The following is a 25436-nucleotide window of genomic DNA, read 5'->3' as shown; positions in this document are numbered from 1 at the left end:
CAAGACAGGACATAAAATTGTAATGTTGACAATAACAAGAAATGGCTTCATACTTGTTATAAAAATGCACACAGCCATCACTTCCTGTGTCATCCATCAGATATATAAATTACTAAACACAGGTTTCCAGGAGCAGTGGAGAACGCTCTACATTGTAAAGGCAGCACTAAAGTCTGTACATTTGCAACAAAACACATGACAATAGTAAATCCATTTTGCAGTTCTGCCTTCTGCAAATCAGAAAAGCATAACATGCCAAAACAAAATGACAAACTTTCAAAAACAAATCAAAAAGTGTACATATCTAGACTCACCTGTCCTGGCTGTGGTGCCAAAGTTCTTATAACTTCTTTCATCATCACTGGTATGTGCAATCTTTTAGTCCTTTCAGTATCTGAAATGAACTGATCTGTTCTTGTTTCTGATGATCTGTTATTAGTTTCTAATTTGTAAATTTTTGTAGAAGTCTTCAACCTTCTCAAAAAGGTGTACGATGTAAGTAAATTAACTTCACCGGGTAGTCGAGACAAATTTGTGAACAAAACCCATAATGATTGCACAGTACAACGTCCACAGCAGCTAAACATGTTCACCATGGATGCAGTAATATGAGATACTGAAGGCCTGCAACTAGAACAGAGAAAAAAATGCTTTCACACACTGCTTGCAAAATTCAGGTCTTAAAACAGAGGTCACAAGTTTAATTATACATCCTACCAGTACCAGCCCAAAAGTGCATTGGGAAAATTTCCATCTGTAATTACAGCAAACAAAGGTTAAGAGACTCATGCGATGAAGGGCTGAAGATGCTGAGGGGCTCTCTCTCTCTCTCCACTCTGAGACAGGGAGGGGAAGAGGGATACTCTCCACTGTATGGCAGCCTACCCAGTAAAGACGGGAGGAATTGCAGCAAGCAGGCAAACAGCTGGCAGAGTCAAGACAGTGTTGAAAGTTCCGCTGGCATCTAATATGTGCAGGCAAGGCGCATAAGCAAAAAATATGTATATACAGTAAACTCTCCATTAAATCAGCACCCATGGGGATTGGTTGATGCCAGATAACAAGAAGTTATGCACTCACCATAACGTTCGATGTATGTAGTCCATCTCACCTCACATTTCTTACTCGCGGGTTTGGAGCTGGATATCGGCTCAGACTCTGCCAACTTTTCTACTAGCTCGAAGTCTCTCATTGGCTGGGCCAAGCAGGTATCCCATGCTGCACTGCTCCATAACCCCAGATCTAGTTTGCTGCGAACCCCACAATCACACCGCATGCATAACAACCCAATAAGGTAGAACACTATCAAGGAGGGTAAGAAAACAAACTACCATTGAAGGGTACTCTAGTACCAATCCTAACTTCCAGATCCTCCAGGAGGTCGGCAGGTGGGAGGGTACATAAGAATGTGAGGCGAGATGGATTACATACATCGAACATTATGGTGAGTACATAACTTCTTGATGTTATGTAATCCAATCTCGCCTACATTCGTACTCGTGGGACAGCGTCCCCAGCACCTCTATCCTGGAAGGCTCAAAGGAAGATACTCCTGAGGACTGTGGAAACAAAGGAAGCCTGGCCCCTAGAATCCATGTCCAGTTTGTAATGAGTAATAAATGTGTGAGGGGATGCCCACGTGGCTGCAGCACAAATATCATCCAAAGATAGTCTGGCATGGTATGCCATAGACGCGGAAGCAGCCCTAGTAGAGTGAGCCTTGACGGAGAACAGTAGATTTTTTCCTGCTGAAGAATAAATAAAGGAAATACACTTCGAAATCCATCTGGAAATGGTAACCTTGGAAAGAGATGATCCCGCTCTATTTTCTGAAAAGGAAACAAACAATTGGTCAGATTTTCATAGGTGTTTGGTCCTGTGTAGATAGAATCGCAATTGTCTGTGCACATCCAGTTGATGAAATCTAAACTCTGCCTTGTTCAAAAATTGAGGGAAGAACACCGGCAGCTCAATAGACTGATTGAGGTTAATAGTAGATGCAACTTTGGGGAGAAAGGATGGATTAGGTCGAAGAGAAACTCTGTCCTTATGAAAAATCAAATACGGTGGTTTTATGGAGAGGGCTTGAATCTCCTACACCAGTCTGGCTGATGTGATGGCTATTAGGAAAGCTGTTTTCCAGGACAAAAATAACTTGCAGGTGGCAGCCGGCTCAAAAGGTGGGGAGGTAAGGGCTTGCAAAACAAAGTTTAGATCCCAGGGCATAATAGGTTCTGAAACAGGAGGCCAGAGTAATAAGGTGCCCTTTAGAAAGGCGTTACAGGAGTTTATGGGCCATAAGGGAAGGCTCATAGGAGGTATGAAATCTTGAAATAGCCGCCAACTGGACTTTAATGGTGGCTGGTGCAGAGCCCTGCTGAAAGAGCATGGACAAGAACTCCAAAACGGCAAAAATTGGGGCTGTGTATGGGTCAATACCTTGGGCATGAGCTCAAATAGAGAAGCTCTTCCATTTGCTGGAATAAATCTTCCTAGTCGGAGACTTATGAGAGGATGATAAAATGTGCACTACCTCAGGTGAAAAACGATGAAGTCTGACTAACAACGGAAGTGGAGTAGCCAGGCTGTCAACCTGAGGGTCCTCAGGGAGTGGTGGAACTGTCCTGACATGTGTCAGTAGGTCTGGTACTGGGTCCAGAATCCAAGGAGTGTCCACAATGAATGGATGGAAAAAGGAGAGCCAGACTTGGCGAGGCCAGTGTGGGGCAATTAGAATCATCTTGCTTCCCAAGGATAGGGTTTTCTGAATCACTCTTGATAACAGAGGAAACGGAGGGAAAGCATAGAGCAGACCAGAGGGCCAATCGTGGATTACAGCGTCTCTGGGTGATTCTCCCTGTGGGGGGATCAGGGTGAAGTAGTTGCTGCATTTGGCATTGAGGGGACTGGCAAAAAGATCACAGCAAGGCTGACCCCACCTCCTGAATATCTGTTCCGCAACCAGAGGGTTCAGGGACCACTCGTAAGGAATGAGAATAGCTCTGCTCAGCCTGTCTGCTATCACATTGGCCTTCCCCGGAATGTGCGTTGCCACTAGGAACCGTTGGGAAGACACTGCACACTGCCACACTCGCATAGCCTCTCTGCACAGGGGGTAAGATCTGGTTCCTCCCTGTTTGTTTAGCTACCATACAACGGACATGTTGTCCGACTTTATCGCAATCGTCCCCAGAGGGAGAGAGCTCCGAAATGCCCGCAACGTCAGTAACACTGCTCTCCTCTTTAGGACATTGATGTGCAAATGTACCTCGTGATCTTGCCATGTGCCTTGGACCGTCCTGCCAAGATAATGCCCCACCCCATCTGGCAGGCCTCCGGGGTCACCGTGGTGACAGGTGACGGAGGAACAAACTGTTTCCCCTCGTCCAGATTGGTGCAGCATAGCCACCAACCGAGATCCTGTTTGCATCGGTCCGGAGTAGGATCTGGTGGGAAAGGGGAAGTTTTTGGAAAGACCACTGGGCAAAGAGAAGCCATTGAAGAAGCCTCATGTGTAATCTCGCCAGAGGCACTAACATAATGGTGGCTGCCATGGTGCCCAAAAGCTGAAGAACCCATCTTGCTTGTACTTTCCCGACGGGTAATAATGCACAAACCTGATTCTGTAATACTCTGATCCTTTTGTGTGGCAAGAAGGCTCACATTTGGATGGTGTCTAGCTCTGCGCCTATAAACGTGACATGCTGGGACGGCAGCAAGGCAGATTTTTCCCAGTTCAATGTTATTCCAAGTCATTGACAAAGGGTAATGGTAGCGTCCCTGGTTTGGATGAGTAGATGCCTGGTGGGGGCGGGGAGGACCCAGTCGTCCAGATACAGAAACACTTGGAATCCTTGACATCTCAGGTGAGCTGTCACCACCGCCAAACATTTGGTGAACACCCTGGGGGCTGTGGTGAGACCAAAGGGCAGGGCACAAAACTGAAAATGACTGGCTCCAGGCCGGAAGCGTAGGCGACTCCTGGATTCCCTGTCCATTTTGATACGATAGTAAGCATCCTTGAGGTCGATGGAGCACATCCATACTTCTTTTTCCAGCAATGGAAAAATGGACTGAAGGATGACCATTCAGAACTTGGACTTTTGAACATAGTGGTTTAATCGTCTGAGATCTAGAATGGGTCTCAGGTCCCCTGTCTTTTTCGGCACCAAAAAGAGTTTTGAGTAAGTCCCTAATCAGATTTGGTCTGAGGGGACAGGTTGGATGACTCCCTTCTTTAGCAGCTTTGAAACCTTTAAGGCTGCGCGATCCCTTTGACTGGGTGGAACGTCCGGGATTTTTCTGACTGGAGGGGGGGGGGGGTCTGACAAAAGGGGGATGGCATAACCTCCGGCAACTATTCGTAACACCCATCGATCCTGGGTGATGCTTTCCCAGGCTTCCGGGTATAACGATATGTGGCCCCCGACAGGCCCCGGAGAAGCACAGTCGGGCAACACATCAGGAATGATGGCAGGAAAAACCATGAAAGGAATCACGGTCTCTCGAGTTGCGGGGGCCTCCTCTGCCTTTAGGGTGGCATCTTCCTGAATAACTTCCCCCTCCTCCGCCTCTGGAGGGGGACTCACTTTGTGTGGCAGGGAAAAACTTCTGTGACTTCTTGAACCACATCTTCCTATCTCTCTGAACCTTGGGGTAAGGTCTAGAGGGGAGGGAAAAACGGACCCCTACGGCAGACAGGGTCTTTCCCTCTTGCTCACATCTGGTGAGGGAGTCTTTCACTTTGGTCCCAAACAGCGAGGACCCATCAAAGGGAGCGTCAGTGAAAGAAGACTTTAAGGCCTCCGCGAAATGACACAGGCACATCCAGGCTTGCCTCCTGAGGGCTACTCCCATACTGGCTGCCCTACTCACCCCCTCGGCTGCATAAGATATGAGCCTCATGGACGAGTTGACAATAGAATTCAGGGTAGACACCTGGGCGTTAACCGTGTGCGCTAACACCTTAGATACGTTACCCACTAGAGTATGTCCTAACTCCTCGAGGAGATCTCTCTGGAGCAGAGTAAAATGACAAAGGTAGTTCAGTGACTGTAAGGTGAAGGTCGCTGACGAAAGGATACGCTTCCTGTACCGGTCCATGGTCCTAGACTCCTTGTTAGGAGGATGGATGGAGGAAGAGGTCTCGGCTACTTCCTTGTGTGTGGCCGCCACCACCATGGCATCTACAGAAACCCCTTTGGACAGAAACTCTTTCCCCGGGGGAGCAGAAAGAAACTTATTGGGCCTTCTGGGTACAGGTTCCACCGAATCAGGATTCTCCCACACCCTTCGACAGATTAAATCCAAGAGCTCAAAGGGTGGAGACACCCAGGAGGCAGAGGATTGATCTCCAAAGGCCTTGAGGAATACAGGCTCCTCCTCAGAGGGGGTTTTGGACGGCCAGTCACCCCTCTGTCTCAAAATCCCCAGGATGTCGGAGAAAGAGATGACATCAGAGGACGACCTGGGGGACCCCTCAGACTCCTCGAGGTCGGTATCAGAAGTGAGAGACTCGTCCTGGGAGTATATGTGCTTCCTCTTGCACGTCTTCTTTCTGGGCTCCACAGACTCTGAGGGGCCCTCAGAAAGTTGGGGACCGCTCATGGGGGTATCCCCAGACCTTTGGGCTCTGCCATCTAAGAGTAGGGGGACATCAGAGACTCTAGCTGGGGTGGAAGGGGACGGAATGACCAATCCGGGTGATGTAACTGACGATTTGGCCAGTGCGCTCCACATGGCCTCAAAGGCCGGTCCCCCCCCAAATCCGAGGACCAACGGGCCTCCGAGGCCATGACCGGAGTCGGGGTCCCCCAAGCTGATGCGCCGAGAGGGAGGCTTGGAACAGACAGGTGTCCCGAAGTATCCCCCTCGGGCCCGACTGAGGAAACCCGAGTGCCGAAGCCCGTCGAAGGAGCAGACCGTGTCGGAGCAGACGGCACTAATAAAACCCTTAAGGGGTATCAGTGCCGGCGCAAGAACATCACTCGGAGTGGAGCACTCTGGCTCTGAAGACAAGGAAGTGCTCGGAGGAGGGACCATCGGGACAGGCTCCGGAGCAGAGAATAATGCAGCCAACACCGGCGACTGCAGGAGCCTCTACACCACCCTATCGACATCCAAATCAGAAAGCCTGGAGGATTTGGAGGACAGGGACGGAGATTGGGATCTCTGTCAGGAGAGCCATGCCTAACACTGGGTTCCAGTAAAATAAGAGCCAAAGTCAATTCCAGTACTACAGATACCTCCTGCGGCCCTGAGGACAGAGGAGTCGAGGAGGTAGAGTCAAGTTTAGAAAGTTTCTCCGGTGGCTCCGAAGAAACAGATGAAGCCAGAGATCTTTTCTTCGCCTTCAAAGCTTTAGACTTGGACTGAGAACTAGAAGCAGAGTCTAAAGACTCCTCAAACGAAGGTTTCATGAGTCCCTTCAATATTAGTTTATTTTTTCTCTCCTGGAGCACCCTCAGACTGAAGGCGTGACAGAAGCTGCAAGACTCTTGCAAATGAATTGCCCCTAGGCAATAAACACATACGGAATGTCCATCTGTGATGGAACATTTTTTAAAACCGGAAGGTTTATGTTCCTTCTGCTCCTTAGACATTTTGCACAATAAGACCAACTGAACAACCTAGCTAGAGAAAAACAGCAAGGCAGGAAACTACTGAACACTCCACCACAGCAACCCAAGAACCTCCAAGTAAAATGGTTCTTTACGACACACACCCTATCCACAACAAGGAAAAAGTAAAGAGCTAGCTTAGCTCCAGTAACCAACAAAAACCCTAAGCAAAAAAGCAATACACAGAATGGAGGACTAGGTCCTCTAACTCAAACGGGCCTAGCCCACCGGAACAGTAAGGGATACAAACTACACACAGTAACTAGCAACAAGTTGAAAATAGCTATTAAAATAGCTTTTGTGTTGAAAATTAGCAATTTTCTCAAGAGAAAATGAAAGAGACGGTACTTAGCCACAGCCAAGCGAGACCACGTCCTAGCTACATGAGCGGCAAACGAGATCTGGGGTTATGGAGCAGTGCAGCATGGGATACCTGCTTGGCCCAGCCAATGAGAGACTTCGAGCTAGTAGAAAAGTTGGCTGAGTCAGAGCCGATATTCTGCTCCAAACCCGCGAGTAAGAATGTAGGCGAGATTGGACTACATAACATCTGCAGTTTCTGTTTGCTTGAGAGTTACTATTAAAATAGGTCTGACTAATACTGTACCCTATACTATTTGTTTGGATTGACTTGTTCACAGGTTGGGGAGACACAGAATTTATTCCTATCTCCCTTTTTACAACTCTAAAAAAGTAAAGTGTGTTTCTGCTGGTGGGGGAAGACAAAATTCAACACATATAAATTGTATTTTTTTTCTTAGATTTTTTTTTTGCCGGTTGCTTAAGTTCCAGTTAACTGACAGTTTACTGTACATACAAATACACACACTCACTCTATGATGGCTTGTTTGGACCTACTCTCCGGCCTTCATTTCCTGTAGAAAACCTACAGGAACAGATCCCACCTCCCTCACTAACCCGAGATCATATTTACTTACTTACAGACATTTGATTACCGGGAAAATCCGACTAGTGGCTGTGGGGATTATATTTTAAGGAATCCTTGGTTAGAGATGGTACACTATCTATAAAATAAGAGTTGAACTCCATTAAGTGGTGAGTCATTGGGAGAAGGGTTTGGGTTGAATTTTTGGCCAGGATGTAAGATTTCTTTAATGGGTGTCCAAAAGTTTTTATGGTTGTGTTTAATATTAATTCTGAAAATTATTATGGTATAGTTATTTGTTTTCATTTATTTGCCATTTAGTATGATTGCGAAGCATTCTGAAGTTTAAGAAGTTGAGGAGTTTTTACATTTTCGCCATTCTTTCCATGCTTTTTCTTTATCCTGCATTAGCATTTTACTCTTTTTGGATAGCCACATTGCATTGTTTGTTTTTAGTTTCTTCCTTCTAGGAAGTACAAGACTATTTAGGATATTTAGAAAAGTTCTATTTAGTTCATTTACATCATGTAAGGAAAGGATTTTTAGGAAGTTGATTTAATAGAGGATAGTGTAGTAATGAACACTTCTGGGTTAAACTTAGAAAGGTTGCATGCTGTTTTATAAATATGCTGTTTAACTGGATGTGTGAGATGTCTGATCATTTAGATTAGGAGATGATCACTGAGAGAGTCTGATATTGCACCTGTGGTGGTATATTTGCTAGGGTCTGATACAGGGAATTTTATATCTTGCTATAATGTGTGGGGCTATTAATTAATTGTGTGAAGCTATATTAAGTTCATGCTTCCCACCCTTGGTTCATATTATAACAGAGAGTAATTAGTTTATAGCCAGTACAAAGCAATTAACAAAAAACAGACAAAGTAAAACAGGTTTTCAGTTATTTTCTGAGGCTAAGTAACTGGTATATGCTGTGTAATCTACTGGTCAAGAAAAAAGGGGACAGTGGCCAACTCAGTAAGAGGTCCTTAGAGTGCACGGACTATTCCACAGAGACTTTCAATCACAAAGCAGCCATGTATTTGACTGATTAAAGTTAAACAGCAAGGTTCTTCATGTTAAATGTGTTTACATTATACAAAATTCTCAGTAAACTTGTAGGAGTAGAGCCTTGTGGCAGACCTCCTGCAGTACAGAGGTTGGATATAGATACCATGGCAAGAGATGATGCTCAGTAGTAGTAATGCCATCACTTCTTATCCAGTATTTCTCGCATTTTTTCCAAAGATGGATTTCACATTTAATCAGCATTATCTGTACACCAGACTCCCTTTTATCCTGCCTCTCTTTAACCGGCCATCAAATTTCTGCCATAGCCCTAGCAAAAGACAGAGAAGAACAACACTTCTGCCTCCTCTGAGCTAAATAAGGACAGACATTTGAGTTTTAGACTTCATATTCATTAGAAAAATGCATACCAACACAAATCCTGTAATTCTGGCTGATTTATAACCTATAAATGCTATTTTGTATGCCTTTTCCGACTAACCAGCCATTCATTTATACAGCCGAAGGTCCGGTCACAGTGAGATCGGATAAAAGGGAGTCTACTATATTATTTTTTCATAGCACACTGCACATTTATTTACAAAGACATCAGTCCACACAAAGGGTTCTTCAAATGTTCAGTTCTCCCACTGACATCACTCAAGCCAACCCCATAATAATTCATATTTTCCAGGCTTCTGTCCCACATCAATCTAAAAATGAATTAAAAAACAATCTTGTCTCTGGAATTTCAGTAAGTTAATGTGGCACTTCATGACGAGCTATATAAAATTATTAATTTAATTCCCTGAATGTGTGCGACTATACACAAACAGTTTTCTTAATTGTGAAACTATCTACTTTGCAAGACAACTTTAAAATATTTTATCTAATATTCATGAAAGAGTCAAACTATTGTAACAATTAAGAGGGCAATACAAATGAAGGTGTCAACCATGTTCACATGCTTAAAGAACAATGTAATTTTATAAAAGGCAACATGAATGATGGTGGTATATGCTAAAATTTAAGTATATACAAAATCAGACAAAGGGCAGAAAGATGGCTGGCATATCATGGATCACAAAATGAACTTGAACTGGGGAACAGAAAGGAATGTGACGGGCACAGATTGATATCATAAGCCAGTCATGTCACTGGGCTGTCAGCACCATGGAACTAGACAGTTTCTTCACTGACACAGGATTGACATGGCTATCCTGGAAACCATTTGTGACATGTAACAACTGCATTAAATAGCAGAGGGACAGTGTGACTGGCCTATGCAAAGGAAGACCAAGGCTTTAGCAGTCTTCCTCATCATAGCTATCCAGGCAACATACAAGCCATAATTCAAACACTTGCAACTCTCTCATGCATTATATTGCATGCATGAGAGTTTGTTCTTTCCTCTGGTAATTGTGAGCATAATCCCTCATGAACATTTTACAGAGCTCTAGACAAGACAGAAATGCTGCTCATAAATAAGTGTACCTATACAGCTGTCAAAACTTGATATAATACTCAAGATGTAGAATATTAGGGGGTAAGAAAAGTTTCCTTTAATAAAACTGCCAACTTGTACATAACACTGATGGCAGTAGCAGAAAGTTTCTTGAAAGCACCCTATAAATAACGATGGTGTTCACATCTAACAGATGACAGACCCATGTTAATAAGTGTACCTATACAGCTGTCAAAACTTGATAGAATACTCAATATGTAGAATATTAGGGAGTAAGAAAAGGTTCCTTAAATAAAACTGCCAACTTGTACAGAACACTGACGGCAGTAGCAGAAAGTTTCTTGAAAGCACCCTATAAAGAACAATGGTGTTCACATCTAACAGATGACAGACCCATGTTACGTACAAGTCTATGGAACTATGTCTTAAGGACACCTTAAAGAAAGGTAGAAGAGCCACACTGACCACAAATAAATTGCATGAGGGTAAGACAATAGGCTGATACACAAAACTACTGACTGATGCTTGTGTATCCCATGACCAAACCAGAATCCCCAGCAAGACCATGATTCACAACTGTACATCATTCCTTGGGAGATGCTGAAAAAAGAACAAGGCTCACAGCCATACATGCTTGATGACAGGGTTTGGCATCATGATGGAACCGCTTGTGTACCTGAATGTCTCATAGGTTAAGCTGCAGTAAGCAATACAAAGACTGTATGAATGCTCCTGGCTTATAACTCATCATTACAGGATGGTGGCTGTCTGCCAGTCAATGCACCACTTTTTTTTTTTTTTGCTCTTAACTTTACCACAGATCAGAAGCCTAGAGGAACAACTGCCTGACAATGTACTGGAGCAGTTTGCAGTGCCAGAAATTTGTCTGCTGTTGGAATTTGGCACAGCCCAACTCCAGTTCTCCTGCTAATGAGACATGACAAACATTTTTCTTACCTTTTCCAATAAAAAATTAGAAACTATCTTGGCTCTACATAGACCAAGTTTGATAAAACTATCTGCAGTCAAAACACTTTAGAAATCTGAACTATGAATGCGTTTTACTCGTGTTAAATTTCTGGAGCTGGATATGCACTTGGATAGCACTTCTGAACTTTATTTCTGAAGTTGGCAGTTTGTTTATTGGAGCACATCTTTAAACATCTGCATTTCAGTTTTCAGCTATGTTGCTAATGCAACCAGACTTGCATTTATTTGTTGACTACATCTCCTCCTAGAAGTTATTTACTTTGCAGCACTGACTGGCATTATCAGTTTTCAGAATTATTTCTATTCTAATCATCTGTCTCTGGAAGACACTTAGCTGTCAGTACTTCGGAACATGGGATTTTCAAATAGGACATACAGTGAAATTTATTCCAGAAAAGATATTTGTACATCTTCCTATTTTCTCGCAACTGCTGGTCAATGGAAAGAGAGAGATCCAGTGTGAGGAAACTGCTGGTTGAGTTACAGTCAGCAAGGATCAGATGAAAGTATTATTTTATACATTTACTACACTAGTCTCTATTTTATAAAACTGTTGCAAAGATGGTCAGATGTTTAGTTATAAATACTGCAACAACTCTGGATTCAGGCTTATTCTGGTAGGTCCTGGTGAATTCATTTGTATCTCCTTGCTGTTTCCACATGATAAGTCAGCCCATTCATTACCTATACAGTTACAGCCAAACTCGGAGACCATCATTCAGGTGGACATCAGGGTCTCCACCCCCCCACACACACACACACACACACATCAAGAAGGGCACCAATGTTGCCCCTTGATGGCCAAGTAGGTGCCTGCATCATCACAATGGCCTATTATGCCTTCCCTTAGCATGCACATGCTCCCACCCACATGCTAATTTGGGTTGTCATTACTGGATTGCTAAACCAAGCTCATATCTCCAATTATGGCTGTTTTGCCTGCCATGGTCTAAGATTCCCTTTCCCTGCATGGAGGTGCTCTCACAGACACCTTAAATGAAAGTTGCCATCACAGGATTGGTAGAGAAGCCCAAATCTCAGATTACTGCTGTTTTGGCTACAAGCCTCTGCCTGCTTGCAAAATAATCTGCCAATGGACCACCAGTCCCTCACCTCCACAGTAAGCAAACTGGTATTTTATCACTCTAGTGCCCTCCCCTATCCAGCATTCTTCCAGCACCCAAGCCACTAACTGAACTCTGGTCATCAAGGTCATATTCAGGGCTGCATCGTTCTGCACCACAGACAAGGGCATGATCCTGCAGCTTAAGCTTATCTAAGTGCATTTGGCTCCGAAATTTACTATCAACATCAAAGCCTTTATTCTAAGCTCATTTACTCTCAGACACTTTGCTAGCAAGTATAGCAGATAGTTTATCTTACCTTTGTATTACTGACTCAACTGTATTTGTCCAAACCTCATGTTGCACAGTTTAAAATCTCCACTTAATGGAGTTCAACTCTTATTTTATAGATAGTGTACCATCTCTAACCAAGGATTCCTTAAAATATAATCCCCACAGCCACTAGTCGGATTTTCCCGGTAATCAAATGTCTGTAAGTAAGTAAATATGATCTCGGGTTAGTGAGGGAGGTGGGATCTGTTATTATGATTCAGTCTAGAATAACTTCTAACTATGATGAAGATTTATGATATGGACCTTTTACTGGCTTTCCAACCATTTTACCCTATCAACAATCCCAAAATACTTCAGTTATTACGGTCAGGGCTAACCACTTGACATGAAAAGAAATGGAGATTTGTTCACATTGAATGTCATCAAAATGGGCTTGGGTATTGGTCAGTGATGAGTAGTCGGAGGGCCAGGCCTAATCTGAACTATGCCAGGGACCCATGTAAATAGTGGGAGATGTCTATGGGCCTTTACTGGCCAGTTTGTGCCACTAAAATGCTCAGCAGCCCTGGATCAATAAGCTACTGCCAAGCCAGTGCAGCTGCCCAGCTTGGGTTACCTGAGATATCTCTTGAGTGAAAGCTGGATGTAAAACCAGTCAACCTGCCAAACTAACTATGGACTGCTACACTCAATATGGGTTCACTAACAGGACGCAGTTTGGAAGTAGATGACATGGTAAGAGGAAAGCTGGACATCATGTGAATCGGGGGAGGGGTGCAGACTAGAAATGGTAAAAGAAAGGAACTGTGGTGAGGGAAGATTATTTACTGGATAGTGAGGAATGTCAGAGTTAAATGATAGGAATGACAACAAACCTCAGTATAAAGATGGGCAATGGACAGTATTCATAATCACAGCAGGGTTGTGATAGCAAACAAAACAGTGCATTCAGACAGCAGTTGCAGGAATAACTTGAGTTGGTGTTGATAATGAGGGAAAATAATGCTCATATCAGGGCAGACAGAGCAGGATACAAGGACTGTCTGGGTCCACATGGGTGGGACAACAAGAATAAAGGAGGAGCTATTCTAGAGATATGTCCGGCAAATGGCTAGATGGTAGCAAACACATGGTTCAACAAGACAAACAGTCACAAGATTGAATACAAGCGTGGCCAACAAGCAACTTGGGCAGCCTTAGTCTTAAGGAAAGAACACCCGGGTAGAGTCTGAGATTGCAAAGTCAAACCCAGTGAAACAGTCAGCCCAAATCATAAACCACTGATGGCCACAATCAGCTGCAAGCAGTGGCCTGAGATGGCTTCAAGGTCAGAGACAAGACTGAAGACCTGGAAGTTAACAGCAGCAAAAACACAAGAGTTAAAGGGAATACTCTGGGCTCTAGCATCTCAGGAAGAGGAGGTAATGGCTGGAGTTGAAGTATGGCAGTGTCTCAAAATAGCATATCTGAGGACTATAGGACCAGATATATGGCCAAACCATGTATAGAACTGAAGTATGTATTGGAATACAGAAGTTGTCCACAAACTTATTAAAAGAAGTGCGAGATAGAAAAGACTGACTAGGTGAACCAGGCTAAGAAATACTTATCAGCTAATAAAAAAGGAGAGCATTTGCATCAGCAAGAACAAGGCAGATGCACTCTACCAGCTTCTGGAAAGTGGCTCAGCATATAAAGAAACTATAATCAGGCTGCAAGGCAAAAACAGAGATATAAAGAAGATAGTCAGACACCCTTCATAAGGGATACCAGCAGCAACCTGCTCACTAGTCCATGGGACAAAGGCAGTGGAAGAACTACTTTTAACAGCTTCTGAATTAAGAAAACCCCATAGAAATTGTACTGTTCCAAATAGCCTACAATGAAGGAACAGCTCACTCGAAGTGCAGCACTAAGGAAGATTAAGCAGCAGGGTCACAAAGTCAGGACAGATATGATCAAGATGGTGGGCAAGTTAGGAGATAAATTAACGGGTACTCATAGCAATACAGAGAGAAAGGCACATCTGAGATGACTGTAGAATAAGCATTCTAGTGCTAGTGTACAAGAATGAAAGGGACATTCAGAACTGTGGGCAGTACAGAAGCATCAAACTCCTGTTACAATGCATAAAAGTGTCAGAGAGGATGATTAGTAAACAAATATGCAGAGTAGTACAACATAAGAAGGAACATAAGCAGTTCAGATTCTTACCAGGATGCAGCACAACTGACCCAATGCTTGGGTCATTAAAAAGTACAGTTTTGTACCTACCATAAATGTAGATGTTCGAAGATCCACATTGCTGCAGTCCTAACACTTGGGTAGTCCGCTGTCCCTCGGTCGGCCCGAATATCAGAGTATAAGGCTGACGTCGGTCAAGGCGCATTTGACTGACATCAGAACGTCAGGGTACAAATGCGCATGACCGACGTCATATCCTCAGTCTTTTCTTGCCCCAGATGTCAGAAGACCCTAAAAAGAAAGGTCAAAACCCATAGACAACAACTAAACAACCAACCAGCCTAACACCAAAAATATGTACAATATATACAATCTATACAATATACACAATATACCTCAGATAGATAACCCAACCCACACAACCACCTCAAACTACAGAGGGGAAGGAGGGCGGGTAAATTGGACTGCAGCAATGTGGATCTTGAACATCTACATTTATGGTAGGTACAAAACTGTACTATGTTCTTCATCTCACACTGCTGCAGTCCTAACACTTGGGTAGAATCCCAAAGCAGAGGTAAGGGAGGATGGCTAAACTATAATGAAGCAGGAGCTGCCAAAATGCCCTGCAACACAGCAGTGGCAAAACCAGCCCTGGATTTAGAGTACAATGGAAGGTGGTAATGCCTAGAGAAGGTATGCACTGAACTCCAAGTGGCTGCCTCCAAAATATCCTTAGTTGCCACCCCCTCAAAAAGCTGTTGAAGTGGCAGTAGCCCTAGTGGAATGAGGCCTAATCCCAGCTGGAATCTCTTTGCCATGATGGGAATAACAGAAAGCAATGCAAAATCCAATCCACTTAGAAATAGTTTGTTTTGACACGGGCTTGCCCTGAGAGCACAAAGCAAAAGAAACTAATAACTGCTGAGATTGTCTGAACCCTTTAGTTCTGTCCAAATAATATCGCAACTGCCTGTGTACATCTAACGTGTGCAAAATCTTTTCCCTTTATTTTGGGGATTTGCATAAAAAGTAGGCAAATGAATAGTTTGGTTTAAAGCCACACTAGAAACCACTTTAGGCATAAAGGAAGGATTAGTACGTAAAGATACCCTATCCTTATGGAAAATTAAGAAAGGCTCAACTGCCATAAGGGCCTGCAATTCAGAAACCCTTCTTGCAGAGGTAATGGCCAACAAAAAGCAGTCTTCCATGACAAATATTTCAACTCAGCAGTAGCTGCAGGCTCAAAAGGTTGTAGAGTGAGTTTCTCCAACACAAAATTGAGATCCCAAGCAGGAGTAGGAGCCCTTCGTGGGGTCTTATATTCTTTGCCCTCTAAGAAATTGCTTGAACAAAGGATGAGAAAACAATGGTGGGTCACAGTCATAGTGAGCTGAAATTGCTGCAGCATGAATCTTAATAGAAGAGAAGGACAAACCTTTGTCTAACAACTCAGTAAGATATTGAAGAGCCACACTTAAATCAGGCTCAGAAACATCCAAATCCTTAGCTGCACTCCAAAACAAAAATCTCTTCCATTTATCTGCGTACACTTTCCTTGTACTAGGCCTTCTAGCTTCCAAAATCACATTCAAAACTTGTTGTGGAAGTTGAGACCCTCTATGGTTTAAAACAGAATATGCCAGGCTGTTAGGTGAAGAGAGTGAAGATTGACATTGAGCAAATGACTGTCCTCCTGGGACAACAGATGTGGAATCAAAGGCAAAGGCCATGGAGGCTTCCGCACTAGACTTCTCAGTAATGGGTACCAGTGCTGTCGAGGCCAATCTGGAGCTATCAAAATCATCCTTGGCTTGTCCTGTCTGACCTTCAGAAGTACCTTTGGGAGGAGAGGCAGAGGTGGAAAGGCATACACATGAAGATTTTTCCAACTGAAAGAAAGAGCATCCACTTTCCAAGCTGTGGGATGAAACCTCTTTGTGCAAAACTTTGGCAGCTGGTGGTTTAGTGGGGAAGCGAACAGATCTATGTCTGGAGCTCCCCAGGACACTGTCAATTTCTGAAATACATGAAGATCCAGTTTCCACTCGTGGGGATCCATGATTTGTCTGCTTAACACATCTGCTAAGGAGTTCTGTGCTCCCGGCAGAAACCTTGCCTGAAGACTTAGTTGTAAACTGAGAGCAGTCTCCCACAAAATCATTGCTTGCCTGCATAGAGGATAAGAATGTGTTCCCCCTTGCTTGTTGATGTACCACATGACAGTTGTGTTGTCTGTTAGAATCAACACCTGCCCTGGAAGAAGTAAATCCTTGAAAGCTATTAATGCAAACTGGACTGCTAACATCTCCTTCAAGTTGATATGTAGATGCTGTAGTCTGACAGGCCACTTGTCTTGTATCCACTTTCCGCTTAGATGAGCTCCCAAGCTTTGTCCGAGGCATCTGTCGTTAAAATTTGACTCGCCTCTGGCCGGGTCACAGAGAGTCCCTTGTTTAGGTGACATTCCTGAGCCCACCACAAAAATTCCTTTTGAATGCAAGGTATTATTGGAATGACAGTGTCCAGATCCTGGCAGTGCTGTGTCCATACATTTTGAGATACCATTGCAACTTCCTCATATGCAGTTTGGCATTGGGAAGCACCAGAATACAAGATGCCATGAACCCTAAGGCTTGAAGGACTGTCCTTGCAGTCAGCCCGGACTGAAGAGATAGATGATGGAAGTAAAGGGGAAGATTCTTTTGTTTGTCCGGGGTTAGAAAGGCCATCTGGGATGCTGTATTCAGTCTTACACCCAGAAAGCACATGTCTTGAGAGGGTACTAGACTGGACTTTATTTCGTTCACAGAATACCCCAGGCATCTTAGCACTGCTATCACATATTCCAAATGACGAAGAAGATCGTCCCTTCCTTGAGCCAGAATCAGGCAATCGTCCAAATAAGGATAGATTTGAATTCCTTTCAGCCTGAAGAAAGCTATCACTGGAGCCAGAACTTTCGTAAATACTCTGGGCGCAGTAGATAAGCCAAAGGGCAATGCAGAGAACTGATAGTGAGAAGTCCCAGTCCGAAAACGCAGATACTTCCTGCAACTTAGCCTGATAGGAACATGAAGGTAAGCCTCCTTGAGATCCAAAGTTACCATCCAGTGATCCTTGCCCAGCAGAGGTAAAAGCTGTTGTAACGTCAACATTTTGAACTTGGGAATGTCCAGATAAGTGTTGAGGATAGATAAATCCAAAATTGGTCTCCACGTGTTCCCCTTTTTTGGTACAAGGAACAGGCGAGAATAAAATCCTAGGCCTCTTTCTGGCATAGGAACTGGCTGTATGGCCCCTATTTGGAGTAACAGAGAAATTTGCTTGTGAGCCTCTATTCTTTGTTGAGGAGGAATGTCTGGCATGCCTTTGAAAGGAGGCAAGGTATGGAAATAAAACCTGTAACCGTGATGTATGATATCCAATACCCATCTGTCTTGGGTAATCAAACTCCAATTTTCTTTGAAAAGTGCCAACCTTCCTCCCAAAGGTGCTGCCAGGCGAGAAGGTTCTGGCAGCTGAAAAGGTAGGTCATTGGGTCTGTTTACGAAAGGACTGACCCCTGCCCTCACCGAAGACTGTGCAGGAGAACTCCTGTCCTAGGCCTGAAAGAGCCCTGACCTCTGCCCCTGCCACGTCTAGATCTACCCCTAGACTGGGAATCATAAGAAGGATACGTCCACCCCTTAGTAGGCCAATTTCTACTAAACTTAGGAGGCTGAACCTGCAAAAATCTTTAACAGTCTGCATAGACTTAGCCTTGTCTTCCATTTTCTTTAAAACTGCCTCAACAGGAGAACCAAACAAGACATCAGATTGCAAAGGGCATCCAAAATCCTAGTTTTAACATGGTCAGATAAATTTTGATCCCTCAGCCAGGCATGCCTGCGAAGAACTGACCCAGTGGCAGCCACCCTAGATGAGGCCTGTACAGCATCAAAACCACATTGCAAAGAATGCTTACCCACCTGTTCAGAAACATGCACTAAATCTTGTAACTCTTTACAATCAATACCTTCCGCCAGAGCATCAACCTTAGATTTCAACTGTGAAAGGAGATAATTTTGATATTTCAACATGTGAAACTGGCAATTCAAAGCTCTCATGGCAAGAGTGGAAGAAGTATAAACTTTCTTACCCCATCTATCCAAGGCCCTGGCCTCTTTATCTGCAGGAACCGGATTCTTGACAACAGAAGCCTTAACACCCTTAGGCCCCTGGCTAACAGTTTCTGGGTCTGCCCTAGGACTCTTAAAAGATACTTATGAGCTTCAGGCACCCTGTAATACCTATCTGGTTTAACAGGAGCAGGAGGCAAAGAATCAGGATTAAGAGAAGCCTCCCAAAACACATCTTCCACCACATTCAGAACAGGAGGTATAGCCAAAGGCCTATGCTGGGGTAAAAACAAAAATTCCCTAAGCCTTTTCCTGGAATCAGAGAAGTCCTGACCTTCCCATTTAAAATGCTCTCTCATGGAGTGAAGGGTCTCTGAAAAAGAAAAATCCTCAGGAGGAGAAGCAGAAGGAGTAGAATCATCCACATCAGAATCAGAATAATGAGAATACTCCTGCAGGTCTTCAGCCGAAGACTCAGACACATCCGAAGCCTGCTCATAATCCCCCAACACTGGTTCCATCCCAGGCCTCTTATCAGGAGGGGGCATAGAGCCCCTAATTAAAGTAATTAAATCCTCTGCCATTTTAAGCATGTGCTTCTTGGGCACAGAACCTGAAGAACTAGGAGTGACACCCACAGAAGCTAAACTAGACCTGCCTCTAGGAGAAGCCTTGGAAGCAGAAAGAGAGGGCCTAGACCCCTTAGGAAGGGAGGGGAGTACAGTTATCTGAGAAGCCCCTACAGCCTGACCTGCCTCCTGGGAGGCCACATCCTGTAAAATCAAAGTTTCTCCCTGGGACTCCAGAGAGGCCTCCGTCGGAACCACCGGTTCCACTGACGCCTCTAAAGAACCGGCGTCCGGTTCGGACGACTCCAACCTAGGTTTAACTGCCTTGTCCTTGCGCTTCTTTGAGGAAGCCGGCGTCGGAGCATCCGACGGCATATTGTAATTGCACCGCTTCCCAAAGACCAACCTGGCACAATCCAACCTTCACTTTATAGTGCGTTTATTGAACCTAGCACAAAAGCGACACCCAACAACGTCGTGCTCAGGTCCCAAACAAGGTATACACAAATTATGGTAATCCCTATGCGGTATCTGTTTCCCACAAGAAATACAGTTATTCACTTTTTCTGACATCCGGTAAACCACTGAGGCAAGAAAAAAACAAAATATTCCCAACGGGGTACTTAACCAACTCTGACTTCGGTCTGAAACTCCGAATTCGAAAAATTTCAGAACGCCGAACGGCACTTGCAACACTTCTTCTGCATCGGACCATGCGGCAAAAAAGACTGAGGATATGACGTCGGTCATGCGCATTTGTACCCTGACGTTCTGATGTCAGTCAAATGCGCCTTGACCGACGTCAGCCTTATACTCTGATATTCGGGCCGACCGAGGGACAGCGGACTACCCAAGTGTTAGGACTGCAGCAATGTGAGATGAAGAAAGTACAGTTTTGTACCTACCATAAATGTAGATGTCCGAACTGGATAGCATCTGCAGTCATAACAAGTGGGTTGTCCTGTCGTCAGGCAGCCCTGCAGTCGGCCGGATTCCAAAGTCCGGGTCCGGCTGATGTCGCACTCCACCCGACGTCATCTCTGTTGGTCTTCGGGTATAAAAGCATCAGCCGACGCCATTTTCCTCAGTGTTTCTTGCCCCAGATGCCAGTAGCCCTCTTGCAGGCTAAAATTTGGATAGATGCCCATGTTTCCAAATAGATAGAGGTAAACACAAAAATAAGCATATATGTACATATATACAAACAAATACACCATAAAAGACTCCCCCCCAACAGCTAGCTATTAGGAGGGTAAACACCCTAGGAGTACCACAGAGGGGAAGGCGGGAGGGTAATCCTGACTGCAGATGCTATCCAGTTCGGACATCTACATTTATGGTAGGTACAAAACTGTACTATGTCCTTCATGGATGCATCTGCAGTCATAACAAGTGGGTAGAATACCATAGCCAACTAGGGGAGGAGGATAAAAGTAGATTATGGTGTGTTTAGGATCCCTTGCAGTACAGCAGTGGCAGATCCTGCTCGGGATCTGGAATATAGAGGCAAATTATAATGCTTGGCAAATGTATGCACGGAGGTCCAAGTAGCCGCCTCAATAATGTCTTTGGTTGCCACTCCTCGTAAGAAGGCTGTGGTAGTGGCTGTTGCCCTTGTAGAATGAGGTCTTATGTTCTGTGGAATTGGTTTTCCATGGAAGGAGTAACAGTATCGTATGCAATTTCCTATCCATTTGGAGATTGTCTGTTTTGAAATAGCTTTTCCTTCCCTTCCTGTTGCATAGGCTACAAAAAGTTGGTCAGTCTTTCTGCTATTTTTTGTTCTGTCCAAGTAGTAGCGTAGCTGTCTATGTACATCCAAGGTATGCAGTATTCTTTCCCCTCTGTTTTGTGGGTTGGGAAAGAAGGTAGGTAGGTGGATTGCCTGGTTTAAAGATACTCTGGATACCACCTTGGGCATAAATGTAGGATTAGTCCTCATGGACACTCTATCTTGGTGGAAGATTAGGAAGGGTTGCACTGCCATTAAGGCCTGTAGTTCTGAAACCCTCCTTGCTGAAGTAATTGCCAGTAGGAAAGCAGTTTTCCATGACAGGTGTTGTAGGTCTGCTGTTGCTGCTGGTTCAAAGGGTGATAGTGTCAACTTAGTGTCAACTTTTCTAGCACAAAGTTTAAATCCCAAGCTGGTAATGGTGGTTTCCTTGGAGGTTTTACATTCTTGATTCCTCTGAGGAACTGCCTGAGCAAAGGGTGCGAAAAAACAGGTGGATCAAAGCTGTATTCTGCTGAAATAGCTGATGCATGTATCTTGATGGAGGAGTAGGAGAGGCCTGAATGAAGAAGTTCGGCCAGATACTCCAGAATGTTAGGCATATCTATGTTTGACACATCTTTTCCTCTTTCCGTACTCCAAATGACAAACCTTTTCCATTTTCCAGCATAGTTCCTTCTTGTTGAAGGTCTGCGTGCTTCAAGAATAATGTCTTTAACTCTTTGGGAAAGTTCTGGATTAGCTGCTGCTATGTGATGTTCCATGCAGTCAGTTGCAGCGTTTTTAGGTTTGGATGTATGATGCTGTAGTTGTTCTGAGTTAACATCAAAGGCATCAGGGGTATTGGCCACATATTGTTCCGAGACATGCTCTTCAGTAGTGGGTACCAGTGTTGTCTTGGCCAGTTTGGAGCTATCAGGATTATCCTTGGACGTTCTTCCTTGATTTTTAGTAGTACCTTGTGTATCAAAGGAAGAGGTGGGAATGCATATGCTGTTAGGCCTTTCCAGTTGAAGGAGAGTGAGTCCACTTTCCATGCTAGTGGGTGGAATGTCCTTGTGCAGAATTTTTGAGCTGGTGATTGAGAGGTGATGCGAATAGGTCTATCTGTGGCATTCCCCATTTCTTTGAGATGGTCTTGAAGATGTCCGGTGCAGCTTCCATTCGTGGGCATCCGTGGTTCTGCTTAATATGTCTGCTAGAGTATTGTCTTTCCCGGTACAAATATTGCCTGTAACTGAATGTTGTAGCTGAGTGCCAGGGTCCACAGCTCCAAGGTCATTCTGCATAGGGGTATGAATGAGTGCCTCCCTGTTTGTTGATGTACCACATGACTGTGGTGTTGTCTGTCCTTATCATCAACTGGCCCTCTTTGAGGAATGGTTTGAACTTTTGGATTGCCAGTTTTACTGCCAGCATTTCTTTTAGATTGATGTGTAGGTGAAGTTGATCCTGTGTCCACAATCCTTGCACGCATTTGTCCAGCATGTGGGCCCCCATCCTAGGTCTGAAGCGCCTGTTGTGATGGTCTGGCTTGGTTGACATCTGCGAAAGGGTAGGCCTGGGTTTGACTGGCATGCCTGAGCCCACCATAGGAACTCCTGTTTTAAGCATGGAATTAGTGGGATTTCTGTTTCTAGACTGTGTCTGTGTTGGGACCATAAATTCTTTAGGTACCACTGTAGTTTCCTCATATGTAGTCTGGCAAATGGGACCAAGATTATGCATGATGCCATGAAGCCCAAGGCCTGCAGAACTTTTCTTGCTGTTAACTTGTTCAGTTTTGTTAGTGCCAAGAAGTAAAGAGGAAGTTCTTTTGTTTTTCTGTAGTCAGGAATGCCATTTGTTGTACTGTGTCCAATTCAGCCCAAGAATGTCCTTGTTTGGGATGGTATCAGCCTTGACTTTTGTAAATTGACTGTGTATCCCAGTCCTTGTAGCAAGTAAATGACCCTTTGTAAATCTGTTGTCAGCTTGCTTTTGTTGTCCCCTTGTAGTAGGCAGTCGTCCAGGTATGGGTAAATTTGAATTCCTGTAGTCTGCAATGGGCGATTACTGATGCCAGGCATTTTGTGAATACTCTGGGCGCAGTAGATAAGCCAAAGGGCAATGCTGAGAATTGATAGTGCTCTGATCCTGCAAGAAATCTGAGGTATCTTCTGCAGATTGGTCGAATGGGGACGTGCAGGTATGCCTCCTTGAGATCTAGAGTTACCAGCCAAGACTCCTTGCCCAGCATGGGAAGAAGTTGCTGTAGGGTCAGCATTTTGAATTTTGGGACAATGATGTATGTATTTAAGGTGGACAGGTCGATGATTGGTCTCCAACTTTTTTCCTTACTTGGAACTAGGAATAGTCTGGAATAGAACCCCTTTCCTTGTTCTGCTGTTGGCACTCTTTCCACAGCTCTCATGTTTGCTAACTCCATTATCTGGCGTAGAGCCTCTGTTTTTGATTTGGAGGTAGATTTGGCATTCCTCTTTGACTGGTAGAGTGTGGAAGTGAAACCGGTAACCTTGATCTATGGTTTGTAAAATCCACTTGTCTTTTGTTATGTAGTGCCAGTTCTTTGAAAATAAGGTTAACTTTCCGCCTAGAGGAGCTGCTATTTGTTCCCTGGTAGGCGGAGTTAGGATTAAGTCACTGTGGTTGTGCTGATGTAGTGGCAGTGGCTGTGTCTGTGCCTCTGTTGTTACCTTGCCACTGTCGTCCTCTGTAGGCCCCTCCTCTGGATTGGTTTCTGCCTCTGGAACGTCTATTCCTGCCCCTTTGAAATTTTGTGGAGTCAGGAAAGGACCAATTTTTGGCAGGCCAGTTCCTGCTAAACCTTGGGGTTGAACCTGCAAGAAATCTTTGACAGTTTGAACAGATTTTGCCTTTTCTTCCATTTTCTTCATAACCTGCTGGGCAGGTGTACCAAACAAACTTGTCTTGTCCATAGGAGCATCTAGCAACTTAGCTTTAACATGATCCGGTAAAGCTTGTTCCTTTAGCCATGCATGCCTTCTTATCACTGTGCCTGTCATGGCTGATCTAAATGAAGCCTCCAGTGCATCATAGCCACATTTTAAGGAATGGTTGCTAACTTGTTGTATGTTATTTACCATCTCTAATACATATTTCTTATCAAGAGATTCATCAGTGGTTAGTATTTTAGTTAACTGATCAAGCATAAACTCTTGGTATTGTATCATGTGAAACTGTCAGTTTAAAGCTCTAGCTGAGAGAGTAGCTGAAGTGTAGACCTTTTACCCCATCTGTCTAATGACCTTGCTTCCCTTTCAGAAGGAATAGGGTTTTTAGCTGTGGTCGCGGCTACTGCCTTGGGACCCTGGGATATAGTTTCTGGGTCTGCAAGAGGGGCCTTGTAAAGGTGGTGATGAGTATCTGGCACCCTGTAAAATCTGTCTGGTTTGGCAGGGGCTGGGGGTAAAGAGTCTGGAGCGGAGCAAACATCATTGAAAGCATCATCCACCACAGAGAGAACAGGAGGTATAGCCAAGGGCCTGTGCTGTGGGAGGTGCAGAAAGGTCCTAAGTCTTGTTCTGGAGTCTGAAAAATCCTGTTGCTGCCATTGGAACTGTTCTCGCATGGCATGCAAGGTTTCCCAAAGGAGAATTCTTCTGGTGGGGAAGCAGCTGGAATGGATTCTTCAGCATCAGAATCTTCAAAAATGGAGAAGGGAGCCTCTGGCTGGTCAGTTATGTCTGATTCATCAGCAGAATCATCAGAAGACACTGGCTCAGGGGGCTCTGCCCTAGGTCTCTTCTCTGGGGCTGAGAGGCCCTGTCTGGGTGAGATTGAGATCCTCTAATTAAAGAAATTAAATCTTCTGCCAAAGAAAGCATTTGAGAACTAGAAGAGGGCCTGGATGTGGGGGGTTTAACAGGCACTGATTTAGTAGTCTTGGCTGCTTTAGCCCTGGCGAAGGCCTTAATGGACATGGCTGCTGGAGGCCTAGCAGCACCACGTGCTGGGGTAGAGACATCCAAGGGGATGGTGTCTGATAAGTCAACCACCGTAGTGGGTACAATTTCTGAGGTCGATTCAAGAGTTGTAGCAGGGGCCTCAGTTGTAAGAATAGGTTCAGCTGTACTTTGATCAGTTTTCTCAGTTTCGGCCGAAACCGAGACACTCGCGGTTTGCTTTACCGTGGTTTCGGCCGAAACCGCGGACCGCGAGTGTCGGTCTTTATCTTTGCGTTTTTTGGTAGATTGGGTAGTCGGAGGATCCAACGGCATAATGTACGCAAAATCAGTACCGAAAAACTGTTCTGCAAACTCCGACCGACGCCTAAGCGTGCCGGTTGAAAGAGGCACAGGCCGAACAGGCTGCTACGTCGTGGGCTGGGCCTAAACAAGGCAGACAGTAAGAGTGGAAATCTTTATGAGGTATTTGTTTCCCACAGGTTAAACAATTGTTAACTTTTTCTGACATCGGCTGAGGCAAGAAAGAGTCCCCAACGGGGTACTTAGCTTTAGAAGTCTTCGAAGTAGTATT

At 44.5% G+C, this 25436-nt stretch overlaps 1 protein-coding gene across 1 annotated transcript in view; it reads right to left on the bottom strand.

Moving 5' to 3' along the window:
• Window positions 1-25436, bottom strand: part of METTL15 (methyltransferase like 15) — a 1979089-nt gene that overhangs the window by 1803442 nt on the left and 150211 nt on the right. The window contains exon 2 of the mRNA XM_044059688.1: window positions 315-630. Coding sequence (XP_043915623.1) covers window positions 315-596 — 282 coding nt within the window. The 5' untranslated portion in view covers window positions 597-630. The remainder of the gene's footprint in view (window positions 1-314; window positions 631-25436) is intronic.

Source organism: Protopterus annectens, chromosome 17.part0, assembly GCF_019279795.1.
Source record: "Protopterus annectens isolate FY-2018-M chromosome 17.part0, PAN1.0, whole genome shotgun sequence".
NCBI lineage: Eukaryota > Metazoa > Chordata > Ceratodontiformes > Protopteridae > Protopterus > Protopterus annectens.
This window is presented reverse-complemented; position numbering and strand designations above follow the sequence as displayed.